The sequence below is a fragment of the Bufo gargarizans genome, chromosome 1, assembly GCF_014858855.1.
Source record: "Bufo gargarizans isolate SCDJY-AF-19 chromosome 1, ASM1485885v1, whole genome shotgun sequence".
NCBI lineage: Eukaryota > Metazoa > Chordata > Amphibia > Anura > Bufonidae > Bufo > Bufo gargarizans.
Genome location: NC_058080.1, coordinates 634,856,968 through 634,880,265, shown reverse-complemented (window position 1 = coordinate 634,880,265; position 23,298 = coordinate 634,856,968). Strand labels below are relative to the sequence as shown.

The following is a 23,298-nucleotide window of genomic DNA, read 5'->3' as shown; positions in this document are numbered from 1 at the left end:
AATAATTTTGTCCACATGTGTACTATACCTCTCAGTGGTCAAATGTTTCATGAAAGCCTGTTTATGAATGACAACAAGAGAATTCATGGGTGTTATGGCACAGACCCCCCTTAATTTTAATGAGGTGACAATAAAGGCATAGTTTTCAACATTAAGTCACCGATTGCTGTTTTTTCCCCACTTTCAGACAACGGCCATACATGTTCGTCAGATGTCTGGTCTCTAAAGATGACTCCCATTGAGGTGCTGTCAGTAGTCATGTCTTGCAGGTGTGCTTGCTGTTTTACACAGCATACAACTGCCCTATGGAGACAACTCTGATCATGGACATTTAAGCCCTCAGATGCTCTGGTCAACTATGGCATGGCATCTGAGAAATAATTTATAGGGACTGAGCTGGATTTAATGTCAGCTCACAGCTCATCCTCAATGAGATTGCAGCAGCCATTCACTTGCTATGACAGCCTGAGTCCTTCTGAAGAGTCCCAGGCCTGCCATAGTTAGCCTCAGGCAGAGTTTAAAGGGGTTGTCCAACCATATATATTGATGACCTATCGTCAGGATAGGTCATCAATATCAGATCGTGGGGGTCCGACACTTGGGACCCCGTCAATCAGCTGTTTGAAGAGGAGGTGGCGCTCCATACAAAGGCTGCTTTCTCTTCATTACCCTGCACCTCACCTCAGATGTGCAGTGTAATGACAAGTACTCACTCCGTTCACTTGAATGGAGCGGGTACTTTTAATTACACTATGCCGCCATTCCACAGGAGACACGTAGTGTAAAGACCAGGAAGCAGCGGCAGCATGGAGCGCTGCCTCCTCTTTAAACAGCTGATTGGCAGGCGTGACCATAGGTCGTACCTGATAGGTCATCAATATATATGGCAGGACAACCCTTTTAATATTAACTTCTCAACCATAGACTGCAATAGTATATTAGTCTCTTCGCAAGGTCAGAGGCCGGTTGAGATGGCGCTGTCAGTTACTGAACACTTCATACTGATCTCTATCCTCTGAATTGCGACTTTTTACTTATTGGCACCAGACTGGTTACCAGATGAATAATTTAGGGGGGCACTTTTATTTTTTTACATGGGCACAGATGAGGCGGCACTGGGGCACTATTTCACTTCTAATGAAAGCTCTGTTGCTGGGACTGATTTTGACGGCACGCTCTATAACGTGTTTTGCTTGGAATCCTGAAAATGTTTTAAAAGGTTGTCCCACCATAGGAACTTTTTTCTAGCAGTTGTCTATCTCTGGTGGTCCCACAGAGATGATTGGAGTGGCAGTGGGCATTGGGGACCACTGCTTTACTCCAGCCCCTCGTTAATGAAAAAGTACTTATGGTCACACAACCCTTTTTAGGGGCATTCTGCCTGTTGTTTTGGGACTGCCACTGGAGACTTTGCTGCTGACTCTGGAAGGTATGCAGCATTTGTCATTTTGGAGGCAGTGTGACACTATGGTTGACCTATGATGATGACATTATAATGTGAGCATTGTAGGTGAGCCCCTATATGGCATCATAAAAACAGAAGTTATTGTTGGCCAGATTTATCATTATGATATGCCACATTTGTGGTGCGAAACAGTTGCTAATTGTGCATTTCAAACTTTTCAACGACATGTGCGCAAAAGTATTTGCACAAGTGGCATTTCTCCGCTGGCTTTGTCACCTTCCCAGAAAGGGAGCGGGCCGGCGGCGTAGGCTTTGTCACCTTCCCAGAAAGGGGGCGGGCTGGCGGCGTAGGCTTTGTCACCTTCCCAGAAAGGGTGAGGGCCGGCGGCGTGCACCTGGCTATGATACCCAGGTGTGCTGCCGGATGCTGCGCCTGATTTATGATAAATCTCCCCAGATGTGTTTTTTCCATCATAGCAAAAAGATGATTAATAAACAACGCAGACAAAATGGGTTAAATGACAAATTCAGCCATGCTACATCTTGATGATACAACAGATTGCTTCAACATCCACTCATTATTTATATCCATTATAAGTCAGACTAATTCTATTGTCCAAAAAATGCTTTCATTCCCGATAATTTTACTTCTTTATAAAAGGCACAAAGGTAAATGAAATGTTCTCAAATGGATAATATAATAAAAGAAATATGAAATGCCAATGTGCGTCTGACCTCCCCAAAAAATGCTGTTTCTTTATTTCATTATAAACTCACTGAAGCCTCAAGACTCCGGTTCTGAAACCTACCACAGCCTTTCCTGAAAGCAATACTCTTCCTTGGCCGGATCGGCGAATTTCTGTGTGATGAGATGCTGCTCTGTTATTCTTTATATTGTAATTGTGTTTTCGTTAAGATTGTCAGCGCTAGTGCCAACGGGAGGATTTGAATGACTAGAATACTGCATTGGTTTGTTGCAGCCATTTTAGTACATAGTGATATAGCCAGGGCTCCGTGTGCATCTGTCCTTAAACAGCACGAATTACAGGTCGTGCTGGCTATAAAATGCCATCTTGTCACCAGTACACAGTCCTGAAACAACATATTACAAACCCTGAGCAGATCATAAACTCTGCTATGTCTGATGTGTTCAGTAACCAGGCTTCGCTCGTGGTTTAAAGAACATAACATGCGTTATTGAAGTCGTGGGTGGCCTGCAAACGGGGAAGGAAGTGACACATTTATAGCTGAGTGCACAAACACGTTACAAAATGATTTTTTTATTGCTAACCCTAAAATGGTGAGGTCTTATCTGCCGGGCAAGCAGATTACAGGCTTAGTTAACTCATACTGAACTGTGGACCTGGATTTTGTTTGATACAGTACATGGGTGGAAATGCAGTGACCTGGTGGATCACTGCTAAAGGGTTAATACCGTGATTTACTGCCAAAAAGGGTTAATCCTATCACTCCTACTTTAAAAGCTGTTACAATGTTTACTGAGATGCTGTGTACAGTATTCCCTGAAGATACAATGGCCTCAGGATTCAATATTTTCAACATAAAATGGTCTTTTCTGACCCATCATAAGTTGAAACCAGACTCAACATACAATGTCTCAGACTCCGATCCAACCTATTAGCATCTATCCCTGACTGTTATATTTAAGGACTTGTTTTATCTATCTTTGTTATCTGCTTATTTTTCTAAAATTTTCATTTCTCTTATTTTGGATGACCTTTTGGGGCTTTGGAACCGATTACTCAACTTACAATGGTTTCAACATACAATGGTCGTCCTGGAACCAATTACTATTGCAGCTTGAGGGACCACTGTATTTTTAGTGGTACAAATGTCTAATGTAACTTCTCTATGCTTCATGTATTCCTAAAGTCTATGTATAGTTAGGAAACAGTTAAACTGGTGGTTAGGTGCTGGGAGACAGGCTGGTCCTGCCCACTGGTTAGTAGAGAGTCTGCAAGTGAACAGACAAGACAGAAGACCTGTTTGCTTTGAGTTGCTGCAAGGTAGACCTAAAGAGTTTTTCGCCAGGAAAACACCATTCCTAAGAGTGTAAGGCTGCCAGAAAAAGCAGTAGGATACTATTTGTGGCTCCGCCATGCTGTCTCGGTCAGACATCTATCTTATATTTCTACCTTAAAGTTTGAGGAAGAGTTAAAGTAAAGAAATAGCTTGGTTAGTGAATAAGCTTGATGTACTTTTGCTAAGAAATTATATGTTCTGTTTTATGATTAGAACTAGCTAGTTATGAGATCATACAGTTTTAGTGACACATTTATGTAATCCATAGGTTCTTCTAGATACTGAACTTGATTAGTGGACATTTGTCAGCTTCTTTTGTTTATGGATAACAAACACCTTCAAGGATAATGGGATAAGAGGACAATGGATCAAAGGTTAAAAGCATTAGATATCCATTTCATGCAGTGGCGTAACTAGAGTTCTATGGGCCCCAAGTCAAACCTACACCTTTTTGCCCCCTCTCTCAATGTATACATTTCATTTTTTGCCCCCTCTCTCAATGTGTATTTCATTTTTGCCCCCTTTCTTAATTTATACATTCATTTTTTTGCCCCCTCTCAATTTATATATTTGCAACACCCGCAGGTTCTGCAACACAGAACCTGCGGGTGGTGAGACCCAGAAGCCCAACAACACCCTTGCTGGCCAGAACGCTGGGCCCCACTAGCCCACAGGCACAGGATCACAGCTGCAGGTGCTGTTTTGTGGGGGCGGGGGTCACCATGTGATCAAAACGTATAGTAGGTGTTTATAAATGACGCCGAGAAGCAATGGATCAATGTATGGCATGTATGTCATTTATACCAGCCAATTAATGCTGTAAAAACAAAACCCAAAAACAATGGCAGAATCACTGTGTATTTTCATACCGCCGACCCTCATGTTGATATCAAAAAGAAACAATGTATCGCACAAAAAATAAACCCCCATATGTCTATGTCTATGGACAAATAAGTTATGGCTTTTGAAAAGCACAGATGAAAAATGAAAATAAAAAAATAATAATTGCCTTGCCCTTAAAGGGTTTGTTCACCTTCAGGGAGCCTTTCTGCCTGACCCCCTTCGCCCCCAGACATCAGACCTGCAGAGGGAAGCATACGTACCTGCTATTGACCACTGGGTTCCAGCTCCTTCGGTCCTGTGCCACCGCTGCCTTGCTCTGGTCTCCACATATAAATGTCTGTTTGACAAGGGTCACGTGGTCGTTGCAGCTAATGACTGGCCGCAGTGGTGGTGTGTCCCCCAGATGTCATGTCGCTGGGTCACATCATGCATGGGGGACGCGTCATCACTGCGACCAGTCATTGGCAGCTGTGGCCACGTGACCTGCGTCAAAAAGAATGTTGACATGCGGAGGTCGGAACAAGGCAGTGGTGTCAGGGGATTGAAGGAGCTGGAACTCAGAGGAGGGGGTGGGGGGGTAAGTATGCTTCCCTTCTCACGTCTGGAGGCTTGGGGAGGGGTTGGCAGAAAGGCCCCTGAAGGTGAACAAGTTCAACCCTTTTACGTATCAAACTAGGCTGCCTTCTTAATGGGTTGAAACAAAGCATAGTCTTCCCACCACTTTTCCACCACATATAAGAAGGCTACATGACAATATCTAAATGATTGAAGACCTGAGTAACAAACACATTTGCCAACAGGATTCCCATTTTATAACTTTGTTTTCTTCCAAAAGCAGTGGGAAACCTGGCCACAGCTTGTAGAAGGCATTGCAAGTCAGACTCATTAAGGTTTTCTAAACCTGTGCAACCCCTTTAAGTAATGAAATATAACAAGGCTTTTTGTAACTTTTTAGATGTAATGTTTTTTCAATGCAGCCTTTACAGCCAAGTCTGTGTAGTATTTGGCATTAATGTGGTCATCTAAAAAAATATCCCGTAATTTCACTTCCAATGGAATAGGAAAAAAATTCCATGGGGTAATGATCGAACAAAATCAAATTTAATTAACCGTTTTGATTGACATAAACCTGGTGCAGCAAATCTGTCTGTTTTCCTAGAGAAATAGAAGTGGGCAAATACTGTAACCGTACCCCCTGCTGTGTTTCATTTCAGCCTTCCCCAAAGAGCCGTATTCAGGGTCTATTTTTTGGCCACTCACTGTTCTCACCTATTAATGTTTGGAGGTGAGGAAAGAACTAATTTCCTGCTGGAAAAAATATGGTAGGTTCATATACCTTAGAGGACATTTTATATTTCTTTGTAGGGTAGTATGTTTTATTCATGGGTATCTGATCTCCTAGCATAAATTTACTTGCATTAACAAGCTCTATCGGGACACACTCATCACACCCTCAATAATCAGCATCTAAGCATTGAAAATGTTTATTTAATCTGCTCTGATAATTGGCCAGTGCATGTTTGGATCCGACTTTCCTGCCATTTACAATCATCTGGTGCCTCAGCTTTCTGCTGGCACCATCAACTTCTCTTTTATGTGGTGTATGGGGAAATGTTTAGTATTGGGATCGAGAGCACAGCAAAATGCATGCGTTGAATTAAATTTGCTGTACAAACTGCACAACTATTCTTTTGCCTTCTTATATTTCCCAAATGTACAGCAAATTTCAGACATTGTTGGCAGCTACCTATTTGATGTCTTGAGTTTCATGGCCGGATTGTAACACTTTGACGAAAAAAATAAAAAAATTGCCCATGTGTTACTACTGCATCGATAAGTTCTCCTTAATTCTCCATGAAATGAAGAAAAAAAAATATCTAGATTTTTGAAGGTTTTCTATAACATAGCAAAAAAAAAAAAGGGTTCAAGTTTCTGTAAGGTCTCAATCAGATGGGCATATTGTTTAATAGGTTTTATTGCAGATACAGTGGATATAAAAAGGTCTACACACCCCTGTTAAAATATCAGGTTTCTGTGATGTAAAATTAAATAAAAATGAGACAAAGATAAAATTTCAGAACTTTTTCCACCTTGAATGTGACGTATAAATTGTACCACTCAATTGAAAAATAAACTGAAATCTTTTAGGTGGAGGGAGGAAAAAAAACAAAAACTAAAATAATGTGGTTGCATAAGTGTGCACACCCTTATATAACTGGGGGATGTAGCTGTGTTCAGAATTAAGCAATCACATTTAAAATCATGTTAAATAGGAGTCGGCATACACCTGCCATCATTTAAAGTGCCTCTGATTAACCCCAAATAAAGTTCAGCTGTTCTAGTTGGTCTTTCCTGAAATTTCCTTAGTCGCATCCCACAGCAAAAGCCATGGTCCACAGAGAGCTTCCAAAACATCGGAGGGATCTCATTGTTAAAAGGTATCAGTCAGGAGAAGGGTACAAAATAATTTCCAAGGCATTAGATATACCATGGAACACAGTGAAGACAGTCATCATCAAGTGGAGAAAACAACAGTGCTTACCGGTAATCGTTTTTCTCGATACCCATGACGGCACCCAGTGCGACTCAGGACCTCCCATCAGGACAGGAAACCTGAGAAGATAAAAAGGACACACCTCCTCCCAACACCAGTGGAAGAAATAAATTGTTCTCCGGAGAGAAGTGATAAGGGATTAAAGACCCTTTTTATTTTTTAAATCTATATTACTTCATATAGACCTGACTGATACCCTATATATATATATATATATATATATATATATATATATTTATATTATAAATATATCTGTATATATATCTATATATGGGGAGGGAACTATCGGGTGCCGTCATGGGTATCGAGAAAAACGATTACCGGTAAGCAATGTTGTTTTCCCCTCACCCATGACGGCACCCAGTGCGAGATAGACTATAAGTAGAGTCTAGGGGGGGGGGGCACAGCTTGAAGGACCTTCTCCCCAAACGAGGCGTCAGAATGGAGCTGTAACCTATAATGTTTGAGAAAGGTATGTGTGGGGAACTCCTAGAGAAATAGGCGGGAAGGCATAGCTGCGTTCCCGGCTCCAGTCCTGGGCCAGACTGTCCACCACTGTAGGATTCTCTGTGTGATTTAAAGAGAAAAACCTCTCCGTCTTCCTGTTCTTCCGGGTAGCAAAGAGGTCTATAGTTGGGGTCCCAAACTTTAAGACAATCTGGGAAAAAACTTCTCAGTTCAGACTCCACTCTGCCTGATTGAGTTCCACTCGGCTCAAAAAGTCGGCCACCATGTTCTTTTCCCTTCAGATGTACTGCTGATAGAAGCAGGTTCCTGTCTTCTGCTATTTTGAAAATTTCCTGGCAGAGGAAGATTAGGGATAGTATCTTTGTTCCGCCCTGATGATTTATATAGGCCACCGTCGTCGAATTGTCCGAGTAAAAGACCAGCTTTTTGTTTAAGACATCTGGAACTGCCACTCTTAGAACCCTTTCTACTGCTTTGAGCTTGTAATTTGATGTGCAGGCTCTGGTTCTTAAATCCCATCTTCCCTGTCAGTAATTCCCATCTGAATGAGCCCCCCAACCCCAAGGACTGGCGTCTGTTGTTATCCGTATGGGTTCTATGAAGGACCAGGGCATTCCTGCCGAAAGATTCTTCTCGGATGTCCACCATAGGAGGGAATACCTTGCTCTGGAGGAGAGATGAAATTTTTCCTCTAGCGTCTGTGGAAGACCATTCCATATCTTTAAGATATCCCACTGTAACGATCTTGTGTGAATCTGAGCAAACGGTACAGCGGGAATCGTGGCCGTCAGGTGCCCCAAAACTGTCATCGCCTTTCTGATGGAGCATCGGAAAGAGCGGAAGAGGATCCAAACATGTTCTCTTGTTGAAACTACCTTCTTTTGAGGAAGGAACGTTTTCTGAGCCGTGGAGTCTAGCTGCATCCCTAGAAATATGCAATTTTGAGAGGGGGATAGGCAAGATTTCTCTCGATTGACCTTCCATCCCAGATCCTTCAATAGAGAACACACCAGGACAAGATCCGTCTGTAACTGTACCTTTGTCTGGGCTATGAACAAAAAGTCGTCCAGATAGGGTACTAACACTACCCTGGACAATCAGAGGAATGCCACCATCTCCGCCACAACCTTTGTAAAAATTCTCGGGGCTTGTGAGACCCCAAACGGGAGGGCCCTGTATTGAAGATGCAGAAGCTGGCCCTTCACTTGGACTGCTGTTCTCAAATACTTTTGGGAGGAGGGATGAATAGGGATGTGGTAATAAGCATCCTCTAAGTCTACACTTGCCATCCAGCAATCCTTGTATAGCAGGTCTATAGTTGTCTTTTGTATTTCAGGAACTTGTTTTCGGATGATTTTAAATCTAAAACGATTTAAAGTCCCATTGGGTTTCCTTACCAGAAAGAGTGGGGAGTAATACCCCCTGCCCTCCTCTTCTTTTGGAACTTGACAAACGACTCCTTTGTCCAATAACAACTGAACCTCTGCCTCTAACACTGTGGACTTTAAGGGATCTTTCGGAGTTGGAGTGCGGGTGAAGAAATTTTGGGGATAGGAGAGAAATTCCAGTCTGAATCCCTCTGCTATCCCTCCCAAAACCCATTTGTTCTGGGTGACCTTTGACCAGGCCGGGAGGAAGGAGGAGAGTCTTCCCCCAACCTGGAGACTGGCGTCATTGCTGCTTATCTTTTTTATTATCTTGGGTTTTAAAAAGGAAGCCGCTAGATTTCCTCTGAAACCGATCCCTCTCCTTCCTATCATAGGGCTTGCCCCTCTGCCTTCTGAAACTCTGCTGGGGCCTACGAAAAAAGGGGGGCTTCTGAGGGACAGGAAATCCCCTTTTGTTGTCAGAGGCCTTCTCTAGGATGTCATCTAGAGATGACCCAAATAATCTGTCGCCCTCACACGGAAGGGTACAGAGTCTGGCCTTGGATCCCTGGTCACCCTTCCAGGATCTAAGCCAAATAGCCCTTCTAGCCGCGTTTGTCATAGCAGAGGCTCTGGCGGAAAAGCGCATCACATCAGTGGAGGCATCCGTTAAAAAATCAGCTGCTCTTGAGAAGGAGGTAAGAGAGGTTAGGAGCTCTTCTCTAGGCCTTTTTTCTTTAAGGTGCGTTTCTAGCTGGTCAATCCATAGTCTCAGCGACCGGGAAACCCAAGTGGCTGCGACTGCCGGCCTGAGACAGGCGGCCGACGTCTCCCAAGCCCGTTTAAGATATATATCCGCTTTTTTATCTAATGGGTCCGAGAGACAACCTAAATCATCAAAGGGGAGGGCAGACTTTTTTGCAATCTTGGCGACTGGTGCATCCACCGTAGGGGCCTTATCCCAGCTTGAGGACACTTTTTCTTCATAGGGGTACTTTCTTTTAACAGAGGAGGGTATGAAGAACTTTCTGTCAGGATTCTTCCACTCCTTTTTAATAATCGCCTGCATGCTCTCATGTACAGAAAAAACGATGCTTCTTAGGGCCTAAAGCCTGAAAGGCCTGATCCGCAACCGATCTGGTCTGCTTAATGTCCTCCAATTGCATAGTTGCTCGGACCGCTTTAAGTAACGGCTGCGTATCGTCAGGGGAAAAAATGGACTTCCCTGAATATTCCTCGTCCGAGGAGTCCGAATTACTGGAATCTAACTGTCCGGATTCTCTGGCTTCACTATCGGATGAGTCCATTTCCACAGTATCATATTCTGTGGCTTTATCCGGGGATCTGGCACGGCCTTTACTGAACGCCCTGAAGGACGCTTTGATTAGGGACTTCATAGATCTTGTAAGGGTCTGGGACTGAACCGCTATCAGCTTGTCTATACAAGCTGTGCACAGAGATTTCTGATAGGATGCAGATAGAGCCGTCTTACAGTCTGCACACTCCTTGTGTTTGGACTTGGAAGATGATTTTTTAGGAGGCTTGGGGATCTAAGACAGAAACACCTTATTAGTTAAAAAAGGAACGTTCTCACCCAGTGAATTTTCCTCTCCCCGTCCTTAGGACCAGTACCAGACTTGCAGGCCTCAAGGGGTCCAGGGGTTCAGCGCGTCCATCAGTAGGGTCCGACATGCTTCCAGCTGTATCCTACTTCAGCACAAGAACTGTGCCCTGCTGGCTGCCTGCACCTGCTGCCGCATTTATAGATTTAAAAGACGCACCTCGGCCCTCACTTCCGGGTCCTGCGCGTCGGGAGAGAGCCCCGCCCCCCCAACGTCATCAGCCGGCCCCCTGAAGGACGGCCCCGCGCATGCGCATAAGCGCTTAGACGCGCGGGCGCCACCTTTAACCTGGGCATGTCGGCGTGGGGAGCCGCCTGAACACGGCCACAGCGGCTCCCCGCAGGACCGGTAGCGAGTGCGGGAGCAGGCAGAATTGTGGGGAGCGGCTTCCGGCACGGCCACAGAACTACCGCTCCCCAGGGATAGGTCTTCCCACGGCCATGCCACAGACCCCCCCCAGCGCTGGGTCTTCCTCGAGGTATGTCATGCAGCGATCCGCTGCGTTGCTTCTCAGGAACTCCCATCCGGAGAACAGGAAACCTGAACTGGTGTTGGGAGGAGGTGTGTCCTTTTTATCTTCTCAGGTTTCCTGTCCTGATGGGAGGTCCTGAGTCGCACTGGGTGCCGTCATGGGTGAGGGGAAAATATGGCACAACAGTGACATTACCAAGAACTGGACGTCCCTCCAAAATTTATGAAAAGACGAGAAGAAAACTGGTCTGGGAGGCTACCAAGAGGCCTACAGGAACATTAAAGGAGCTGCAGGAATATCTGGCAAGTACTGGCTATGTGGTACATGTGACAACAATCTTCCGTATTCTTCATGTCTGGGCTATGGGGTAGAGTGGCAAGATGAAAGCCTTTTCTTATGAAGAAAAACATCCAAGCCAGGCTACATTTTGCAAAAACACATCTGTAGTCTCCCAAAAGCATGTGGGAAAAGGTGTTATGGTCTGATGAAACCAAGGTTGAACTTTTTGGCCATAATTCCAAAAGATAATTTGGCCCAAAAACAATACTGCACATCACCAAAAGAACACCATACCCACAGTCAAGCATGGTGGTGGCAGCATCATGCTTTGGGGCTGTTTTTCTTCAGCTGGAACTTGGGCCTTAGTTAAACTAGAGGGAATTTTATGAACAGTTCCAAATACCAGTCAATATTGGCACAAAACCTTCTGGCTTTTACTAGAAAGTTGAACATGAAAAGGAACGTCATCTTTCAGCATGACAACGACCCAAAGCATACGTCCAAATCAACAAAGGAATGGCTTCACCAGAAGAAGATTAAAGTTTTGGAATGACCCAGCCAGAGCCCAGACCTAAATCCGATTGAAAATCTGGAGATGCCCTCGCAATCGGACAGATTTGGAATGTTTTTGCAAAGAAGAGTAGGCGAATCTTGCCAAGTCAAGATGTGCCATGCTGATAGACTCATACCCAAAAAGACTGAGTGTTGTAATAAAATCAAAAGGTGCTTGAACAAAGTATTAGTTTAAGGGTGTGCAACCATATTATTTTATTTTTATATTTTTTCTTCCCTCTACCTAAAAGATTTCAGTTTGTTTTTCAATTGAGTTTTACAGTTTATAGGTCACATTAAAGGTGGAAAAAGTTCTGAAATTATTTATCTTTGTCTCAGTTTTTTACATCACAGAAACCTGACATTTTAACAGAGGTGTGTAGACTTTTTATAGCCACTGTATAACACCCTGCCCCCTCTGTAGGTCTACTGACCTGGACTTACATCCAGAATATATTGTCAAAGGAGCTTCCCAAGACTGACCTATCCTCATCGGTATATGATTGGTGGGGGACCGACACCCGGGACACCTACCGATTAACTGTTTGAAAAGTCACCAGAGCTCTAGAGGCATCAGTTAAAAAGTCCCAGAAAACCCCAGACTATAATTTACCCATTTTAAAGGTGGCATTACAGTTCAGCTTTAGAAGCTCAGATCTTGAAGACCAAACATAGCCTCTTTCAGACCTAGGGACGGATTTGTAACAAGAACCATATTGAGAAAATGGTAATTTCACTGTGCTCTAATCGTAAAAGCATCTCTAAGCAGGATTAGCTATAATGCCAGGTACCTTTAGTATGCAGATTAGTTGCTTCAATCTGGAGAAAAAATATTTTCAATCATATACAAATAAAGGTGGGCCCAAACCACTCTGTGCACTCCTCGGGCATCCACTGCCAGGCCCTTCTACTACTTCTTGATTGGCCAAGTTCCTGTATAGTCATCTCGCTGGCCCTGTCAGTCAAAAAGGAATGGGAGGGACTGACACCGGAAGCAGGAGGAGCAAGGGTGCACAGAGTGCCTTGGGGCTGCCACTGGTGCACCTAACTGCTCATATACATATGGATTCAAAGTACTGTACTTTGTCTTCAGAATGAAGCAACCGATCTCTATAACAAAGGTCACTTATATTTAGCTTAGCATTTGTTCAGTAGGTAGTTGATCAGACATCCCAATGGACATTGACAACAAGCACTGTGCTTGCTATACAACGCCCAATACTATAGGTTCAACCAGTCGACTAGAAGCAAGTGCCGCTTGCCGTATGTGACAGCAAACTCTGAAGCAAACTACCATTGATTTCAGTTACACATATTGTTGTGTTAGTCTTCTAGAAACAGAAAACTGAAATGAGTTTCAGCATTTCATAAAGTTCTTTTATTCTGGAAATCAGTGACGGTCCATGATCACAGACTGCTCGAATGTGAGGTTATGACAAGAAACATTTGAAATAAAGGACTCTAATTCGGCTTCTAATAAAATATAGTATTTAATATTTATCACATAATTCAGTACTCATCCAAAAATGTGGTGAGGATCTTTCATCTGCTCAGTTAAAGTTACAACATCTGTATTGAAATGCCATCTCACCACTGCTGCATCACAACTAGGAGACTTTCTTTGATGGGTGTATTTAAGCCATGTCAAATGAAAAACCCTGATGTCCTCCTTACAACCATCTAAGGCCTCCTGCACACAACCGTACCGTTCCCCCCCCCCCCCCTGTTTACTGGCTGTTTTTTGCGCTCCGTATACGGAACCATTCATTTCAATGGTTCCGCAAAAAAACGGAATGTACTCCGTATGCATTCTGTTTCCGTATTTCCGTTCCGATATAGAACATGTCCTATTATTGCCCGCAAATCACGTTCCGTGGCTCCATTCAAGTCAATGGGTCCTCAAAAAAAGGAACACATACGGAAATGCATCCGTATGTCTTCTGTATCCGTTCCGTTTTTGCGAAACCATCTATTGAAAATTGTATGCCCAGCCCAATTTTTTCTATGTAATTACTGTATATGCCATACGAAAAAACGGAATGAAAACGGAAACAAAAAGTGGAACAACGGTTTCGTGAAAAAAGGACCGCAAAGCACTGAAAAAGCCATACGGTCATGTGCAGGAGGCTTAACACTGACTCCCTGGTTTTCACATGCTTGTACGAATTCAGACTTTTTATATTAATTAGATAATGAAAATCTGATGAAATGCAGACGGGCTCCCTGCTCACACATCTGAGGTATATTCAATATCTTGGAACCATTTGGTGTTTTATATGTTCCTGAAACAGTCATATATCTTTTATTTCTGTATACGTTATCAGACTGTTCTGGTTTTTGGGCTGGTCCTTGGAGTACAGTGAAATTTTTATGACAATCAAGAAATACACAAATGATACTACTTATGTTACTGACCTGGAATTCCAGCATAGTCCTTCCAATGTTAGCCTCCAACATATGATGATAGGCACCAATGCTTGTACTTGGGTCATCAGCATCGTCTACATTGCCCTGTAAAATGCAAAAAGTTAAATATACAGATATGGGGGATACAGAAAAAGTCAAACAAAGTCAAATTGCAATCACTAGTTGGGCAAAACACTGAAGAGTAAGAATTTTTTTTCATAGCTATTGGTGGTTAGTAAACTTAACTGTAGCAACCAGTGTCAGGCAGCTACTGCTGAGACTAATAAGACCATGGGATACATCAAATAGAGCTTCTATGCTCATGATACTATGCTACTTTAGAAATCACTAGTTGCCCCTCACATGAAATATTATGTACAGTACAGACCAAAAGTTTAGACACACCTTCTCATTCAAAGAGTTTTCTTTATTTTCATGACTATGAAAATTGTAGATTCACACTGAAGGCATCAAAACTATGAATTAACACATGTGGAATTATATACATAACAAAAAAGTGTGAAACAACTGAAAATATGTCATATTCTAGGTTCTTCAAAGTAGCCACCTTTTGCTTTGATTACTGCTTTGCACACTCTTGGCATTCTCTTGATGAGCTTCAAGAGGTAGTCACCTGAAATGGTCTTCACTTCACAGGTGTGTCCTGTCAGGTTTAATAAGTGGGATTTCTTGCCTTATAAATTGGGTTGGGACCATCAGTTGCATTGTGGAGAAGTCAGGTGGATACACAGCTGATAGTCCTACTGAATAGACTGTTAGAATTTGTATTATGGCAAGAAAAAAGCATAAAGAAAAACGAGTGGCCATCATTACTTTAAGAAATGAAGGTTAGTCAGTCCGAAAAATTGGGAAAACTTTGAAAGTGTCCCCAAGTGCAGTCACAAAAACCATCAAGCGCTACAAAGAAACTGGCTCACATGCGGACCGCCCCAGGAAAGGAAGACCAAGAGTCACCTCTGCTGCGGAGGATAAGTTCATCCGAGTGACCAGCCTCAGAAATCGCAGGTTAACAGCAGCTCAGATTAGAGACCAGGTCAATGCCACACAGAGTTCTAGCAGCAGACACATCTCTAGAACAACTGTTAAGAGGAGACTGTGTGAATCAGGCCTTCATGGTAGAATATCTGCTAGGAAACCACTGCTAAGGACAGGCAACAAGCAGAAGAGACTTGTTTGGGCTAAAGAACACAAGGAATGGACATTAGACCAGTGGAAATCTGTGCTTTGGTCTGATGAGTCCAAATTGGAGATCTTTGGTTCCAACCACTATGTGTTTGTGCGACGCAGAAAAGGTGAACGGATGGACTCTACATGCCTGGTTCCCACCGTGAAGCATGGAGGAGGAGGTGTGATGGTGTAAGGTGCTTTGCTGGTGACACTGTTGGGGATTTATTCAAAATTGAAGGCATACTGAACCAGCATGGCTACCACAGCATCTTGCAGCGGCATGCTATTCTATACGGTTTGCGTTTAGTTGGACCATCATTTATTTTTCAACAGGACAATGGCCCCAAACACACCTCCAGGCTGTGTAAGGGCTATTTGACCATGAAGGAGAGTGATGGGGTGCTGCGCCATATTACCTGGCCTCCACAGTCACCAGACCTGAACCCAATCGAGATGGTTTGGGGTGAGCTGGACCGCAGAGTGAAGGCAAAAAGGGCCAACAAGTGCTAAGCATCATTTCAGGTGACTACCTCTTGAAGCTCATCAAGAGAATGCCAAGAGTGTGCAAAGCAGTAATCAAAGCAAAAGGTGGCTACTTTGAAGAACCTAGAATATGACATATTTTCAGTTGTTTCACACTTTTTTGTTATGTATATAATTCCACGTGTTAGTTCATAGTTTTGATGCCTTCAGTGTGAATCTACAATTTTCTTAGTCATGAAAATAAAGAAAACTCTTTGAATGAGAAGGTGTGTCCAAACTTTTGGTCTGTACTGTAGGTGCAAACTCTATGCACTGGTCTTGCAGTTCCATCATCAAATATTAGGCCTCGCGCTCACGGCCATATCACAGCTTGCTACAGATATGAAGTTGGTAGGAGTCATATTGCAGCACTCTTAGGCCCCTTTCACATGAGCAAGTTTTCCGCGCGGGTGCAATGCATGACGTGAACGCATAGCACCAGCACGGAATCCTGACCCATTAATTTCAATGGGGCTGTGTACATGAGCGCTGTTTTTCACGCATCACTTCTGTGTTTTGTGTGAAAATCGCAGCATGTTCTATATTCTGCGTTTTTTCACACAGCACTGGCCCCATAGAAGTGAATGGGGCTGCGTGAAAAACGCATTGCATCCGCAAGCTAGTGCGGGTACGATGTGTTTTTCACTGATGGCTGTTAAGAGATGTTGTTTATAAACCTTCAGTTTTTTATCACGCGAATGAAAAACGCATCAAAACTCATTGCACTCACGCGGAAAAAAACTGAACATTTGAACGCAATCGCAGACAAAACTGACTGAACTTGCTTGCAAAATGGTGCGAGTTTCACTGAACGCACCCTGAACGCATCCGGAGCCAATCCATCACGCTCGTGTGAAAGGGGCCTTAGAAGTATAATGGCTTCGGCGTACCTCCCATTTCATACCGAGACACACACGATTTATTTTCTCTTTAATAGATTTATATAATGTTGATCGGAAAACAAATGTGCCTTGTTGCCCTGGTGCTATATGATGGAGATATTTTATAATACACGGGTATATACACCATGTAGTGGCTCATGGTGATGGTGTTCCTACGGTTCCACAGTATGGAAATGTTGGGGCCTTGTGTGCTTCTTGACTCCATCCATGCGGTTCTGCCGTGTGCTTAGGGCCTTATTCGCTCACAATTGCCTTGACAGGTAAGCTGACAGGTAAACAGAGACATGTATCTTCTTGAGGGGTTTACAGGGCAACCACAGAAATTCAAACTTCTGCCCAGGTCTGCAGGTTATTATTGAGATGCACTGTACAGCCATTTATACAGTTCTGTAATAAATTCCTTAATGTGGCTCATCTTTAAAGGGCTTTGAAGTGATTATTACGGCTTATGGTATACACTATTTCGCCTATGCTTTTTTCATTTTGACCTGTTTTCACCATGTAAACAAATCATTCTGCTTTGTTTCCATCCTGTATGTGGCACTTCCTGTTGCTATATCCAACCAATCCCATGATGCACTTCTCCTTTCTCTACCGCTCTATAGCTCCTCCCACTCAGGTAGTTACATACACCCTGCTCTATCACTGCCCCTAACACCCAGCTAGTTTATAGCTCCTCCTACCAAGCTAGTTATACAGAGACTCCCCCCAGCACCGCCCCTAACAACACCCAGCTAGTTTATAGCTCCTCCCACCAGCTATTTACATAGACACTCCCCTATCACTGCCCCCGTTGCTGCTTTGACATGTCCATGGACATAACATCACAGGAAATTAGGCTACTTTCACACTTGCGCTTTTCCTTTCCACAATGGAGATCCGTTATAGGATCTCTAAAGCGGAGAAAACGCTTCCGTTTTGTTCCCATTCATTGTGAGTGGGGAAAAAACGGAACAGAATGGAATGGAGTGCACCAGAATGGATTCCGTTCCGTTTCGTTGCGTTCCCATGACGCACACAAAAGCGCTGCAAGCAACGTTTTTGAAGGCTTCAAGAGATACTGATCAAGAGAGATCCGTCATGAAACACAATGCAAGTCAATGATGACGGATCAAATTTTTTTAGGGACATGAAAAAAAAATGGATCCGGCACCCACTGACTAATGGTCTTGTTCATTTGGAATATAATACACCCGATCCGCTCTGAATGAATGCAGACGGTTGTATTATATGCCAGATGCCTTTTTGCTGAACCCATGACGGATCCAGCAAAAAACACAGATGTGAAAGTAGCCTAAGAAAAAGATGCACGGACATGATCATGTGAACACTAAGAAATTACAACATTTAAACTACCTAAATAAAATTATTATTTTAAAACATGTTGATACAAACCAGAAAAAACCCTTTAAGTCTTTTTTTTATTCAGTTCATTCTTTTGGAGTCAATATTTTTTTCCAGTTTATATCAAATATAAGCCAAGCTAGCAACTTGCCAGCTGTAAAGGGGATGGAACAAACTCATTCTGGAACAACAAATGTCTAAACTATATAGAGCTTAGGGGAAGACGCTTCATGTACAATTTCTTTCTGTTCCAGTGTGATTACACTGTTTTGCCATTAAAGTGCATCCAATATTCTCTTGATCCATTAGAAAGTACGCCAGTATCGAAAACATCAAATGGCCTTTCACAGTGTTGTATTGGGACATAAAACGTGAAACGCCCTCCATATTAAAATGTTATTTTTCATGGAAAAGACAATAAAATACAAATAGCATAGATTTTCCCATACACAATCCTCCCTGCTGTGCCTATTTGTTTGGATACGTATGGACTTGTGCTGGGCTGGGTGAGCGGTTGTCTGCTCTACTTTTTCCACTCTGTAATATTATATTACGCTGTATATTTTTATACTGTATTATCACAGTCTTTGATCCTCTTGACATACAAGTATTCTTTAGGTCAGAGGTATCACCTGAAGCTCTTAGGCTCCAAAACAAAATCTGTAACAGGCAGTATCGGACTGAGGTACCTTGAGCCCACCAGAGGAAATTATTCTGAAGGCCCAACACCTATATCATCAGTAATGTTTAATAGGCGTTGAATCAAAGAAAAAGAGCCAGTTGGCAAGTGATTAGTTCTAAAGGCAACCAAATATTTTTTCTCCTCCTGGACCATTGGGACCTATTGTTATAAGAGCCTGGGCCAGGGGCGGATTGGGAACATAAAAAGGGCCTGTAAAAAAATAACTAAAAGTGGTCCCATGTTGTAGGATTGTCTAAATTGACAGGAGGCGGGGCAACATAAGTAAGAGGGGTCAGCAATACCATACCATATACCACAATGCAGCACAATATATTGCCCCAAAAGCTTTCCCTCTGTGTTGGCCATCAATAGCTACCATCTTCTGCCCTCCTCCTCCAATTGTCTATGGAGCAGGGGGCTTAGGTGAATTCAGTAGGATATGTGCAGGAATTGGCTGGGTACATGTGTACTTGATTCTTACAGTGTTAATTACCACTAAAAGCTCATTATGTACCCATCCAGCGGCAGAGAGGGGGATTTGGGTGGCCCCCTGGGCATCGGCCCACTGGGAAATTTCCCTGTAAGGTCTATGACCAATCCACCCCTAGCCTGGGCCCACCAGAAGATCTTCTGGTACTCTGGTGGGCCAGTCTAACCCTGGTAACTGTAATATTATATTACGCTGTATATTTTTATACTGTATTATCACAGTCTTTGATCCTCTTGACATACAAGTATTCTTTAGGTCAGAGGTATCACCTGAAGCTCCTAGGCGTCTTTAACGCGGGGCAAAAATGGCAGCTGCCCGGGCCCAGTTGCTCCTGGGGGGCCCAAGGCAGCTGCCTCTTGAGCCCTGCTGGCCACTGGTGACGTGGGGGGGTGGCAGCAGGGCACAGGGAGATGAGCACTTCCATTGTGGAAGCGCTCATCTCCATACTCATCTGTATCCATCTGATACAGATGGAAGTGCTGCGGCGGGGCAGGGGAGGCGTCTCCCTTCCCCTTTCCTCTGATAGGCACTAATCAGAGGCCGGTGCAGGCTGCGCGATGACATAATCGTGCCGCCTGAGCTGTACAGTGTGGGATACAGGCCATAAGAGGCCTGCATCGCATCGCTGCCAGCCTGATGGAGGTAAGTATAACTGTTTATTTTTTTATATATGGTACTACTACTGGCACATAATTGGGGGGCATCTATGGGGGCACCTGTTACTGGCACATGATTTGGGGGGCATCTATGGGGGCACTTTTTACTGGCACATGATTAGGGACTGGGGGGCATCTATGGGGAACTTGTTACTGGCACATTTGGGGGCATCTATGGGGGCATTTCTTACTGGTACATTATTAGTGGCACTTTTTACTGGCACTATGGGGGCATCTACTGATGCCACAAAGAAGGGGTATTTTATATGGGGGGCTCTGTATAGGAGTATTTTATACTAGGGCACATTATGGGGAAGGGGAGAGAGGAGTACTAAGGGCTCATCTATAGGGGGCACCAAGAAGGGCTGTTTTATACTTGCAAATTATGGGGGACACTGAGGGCATCTACTGGGGCACTATATATGGGGCATTTTATACTGGTACATTATGGGGGCACTAGGAAGAAGGGGGGAGAGGATCACTATGGGGCCTTTACTGGGGGCACTATATAGGGGTATTTTATACTGGCACATTATGGGGGCACTATGAGGACATTAGCTCAACTGGGTATAATTATTACTTCTGGGGGCATTATAATGGGCTTTATTACTACTGGGGGGGGGGGTCTATGGGGAACATGATTACTAGTATGGGCACTATAGGAGCATTATTACTTCTGGGGCACAGTAGGGACATGTTGGGGGCACTGTAGGAGTACTATTACTACCATGTGTGCACTAGCAGAGAATTATTCCTATTGGTGGAACTTTTGGGAGCACAATTACTGTGGGGGCACCTTGGCACAGTATCAGCTTACCACAATTATTTTTGGGGGACGTTATAATTACACTATTAGTGTCAGGGGCACTATTTGCTGGGCGCAGTTATTTTAGGGCACTGTGTGCCAATAATTATTGAAGGGCACTATCTGCATGATACTACTATTATCAGGGGGTTTATCTGTTTCTGCAGTATAGTATTGGGGAGCACAGCGTCACAGTATTGGGGGTGGTAGGATGATTTGTCCAGAAGATGGGAGGATGATGGAAAAGTAGTAAACTAAGATTTTGTTGGTCAAACTGCAGAGACGAGAAATGGCTGAAAAATGGTGGTCTGGTCTGAAGGTCTGAAAGGAGAAGCTGAGAAAAGAGAACATCTACATCAAAGAGACGTCACTGGATGTAAGAGGTATGTGGCGCTGTATTTCCCTGTATGTAGGGCTTGCCACTTTACCATGTGCCATTTATAATTCTGATGTCTTCTTATGGGTGTGCCTCCTGCCTCTGCTCCCCTTATGGCTACACCTCGGTTTGGAAGGGGATCTGCCAGCAGGTTATAGGAAGTGATGGCATGTAACAATTAGCTGTTCTGGAGTAAAGGTGCCTATGCACATTAGACGTAAGCTGGCTGAACCCCACCGATTTCAGCAGTACTGGACGATTATCTAATGGGTGGGGGTCCCTCAACTCTAGCCTAACAGCAGATGATCCTCTGTTACCACTGGAGATATGCCTCTCCCCCTATTGCAAAACAAGTGCACACTTGACCGCGCTAAGCATACATTAGTATTGGGCAGTTGGAAGGAACAGATTTCGGCTGTTTAGATAATTATTATTATTTATTAAAGCTGTAAGGTATATGGCCAAGGAATCATGACTAGTGTTCACAGACAACGCCTATATACAATGGAGAAAAAAAAAAACCTAACCCTTGGGTTTTCTAACTTTTTTTTTCACGTCATATCAAGCTATAACTCAGGGAAAACATTTTGCACCCATGTATAGACGATTTTGTGTTTGCAGCACTGAGATCCTTCCAAATCACCACATTACCTATTAAATCATATTCACAAACTGCACTTGAGAATCATACGAATTAAATAAGCTAAATGCTAACGTCATGGCTCCTTTTTAACCGCTGATTTATTCCTGCTTGGTATTGGATGGCAATTTTAAGTAATTAATCATTTTTATGAAGATTTCTCTGCTTAAAAATACCCTTTGTAGACTTCTGGGCGCGACTTTCCTCTGGGATATCTAAAAGCCAGCATAAATATTTCAATGGCACTGCGTTAATGTTGCTGGATTCAGATGCTATAAATTTTCCAACGCATTTAGAGTTAAAAAAAATACTGGCAAAAGTGTGCGTGACCTTACAATATCTGTAACTTTTGGGTGTATATTCCATGACCATGATTACTGGTAAGAAATCTTTTCACCAAGGCACTGTCAGAGGCTGCCCCGTCACTGGCCAGTGTAGCCTACAGCTTAATTGTATGGCTGTATATAAATCACATCATTACATAGAACAGTACACAGCTTATGGATTTCCTCCTGTGAATGTAACATTTAGCAGTTATGTGTAAGGAGTGCTGTGAAATATTAAAGGGCAACCTCCTGTTAAAAATCCAGGCCATATAGGTATTTCAATGTGGAAAGTTTGTCCTACTAAGAGTTCTCAATACTAGGATAATCTTAAACTCTGAAAGCTGAATAAAGAACTTATTATTTTATACGTCAGAAGCTGGAATCGACCCTTTGTTTTTGGGCAGGATCATAGCTGTATTTCACTATGGACCATTCAGAAACCATCATCACCGAGTGTTTTTTCAATATTAATATTTCCTGTTTCAGTGTCCATGGGTGAATGGTTTGGCTCAAATTAATATCTTGATAACTAGTTATTGGGTTGTATCCATTATCTGTGTGTGTAAAAACTGTCTAAGTTAATAATAATAATAATAATAATAATAATATTATTACAGTGCTATATTAGGACAAATCATTGATGACCCTAGCTCCTATAGAGGTTGTCCTCAGCATAGGCCATCACTATCTTGATCGGCGGGGTCCAACACCCTGCATCCCCACCAATCAGCTGATCTGCAGTAGCTCTGATAATCAAGATGGCACTGAAACTACTGAACTCCCAATGAAGTGAATGCAGTAACCAGGTCTGTCCACTGCCCAGTGGACGGAGTTGTGTAGTTCCAGCGTCGGACCTGCTCTGAAAAAGCTGATTGGCAGGAGTGCAGGGTTTATGACCCTCGCCAATCACATAATGATGGCCCATCCTGAGGAGAAGCCACTTTAAACACTAGATAATAGGAAAAAGATGATGGGGAACCAGTAAGGGGTGCAAAACTAAAAAATTGTCATTTGAAACTATGAATGAATTATATACAGTATATGAATAATATGAGCCAGCAACGTAGCCCATTTAATCAGCTGATGGGTGGGACTGCTGGGAGTCAGCCCCGCACCAATCTGATATTGATAGCCTATACTTAGGATCTAAGTTCTTCAGGATTACATAGCTGCTTTCTTCCAAAAGCAATTCCACACTTGTCCACCAGTTGTGTGTTCTATTGCAGCCCAGCCCCATTCACTTCAATAGACCTGAACTGCAATATTAGACAAAATCCATGAGTATGGTGATGTTTTGGGAAGAAAACAGCCATTTTCTCCAATCCTCTACGACCCCTTTAACTGGCACAATTCTGGC

General features: G+C 43.3%; 1 protein-coding gene across 1 annotated transcript in view; it reads right to left on the bottom strand.

Annotated features, from left to right (window-relative positions):
• The window catches only part of LOC122935548 (protein limb expression 1-like), a 75,917-nt gene that overhangs the window by 27,700 nt on the left and 24,919 nt on the right, over nucleotides 1-23,298 (bottom strand). The window contains exon 2 of the mRNA XM_044291320.1: nucleotides 14,020-14,115. Coding sequence (XP_044147255.1) covers nucleotides 14,020-14,115 — 96 coding nt within the window. The remainder of the gene's footprint in view (nucleotides 1-14,019; nucleotides 14,116-23,298) is intronic.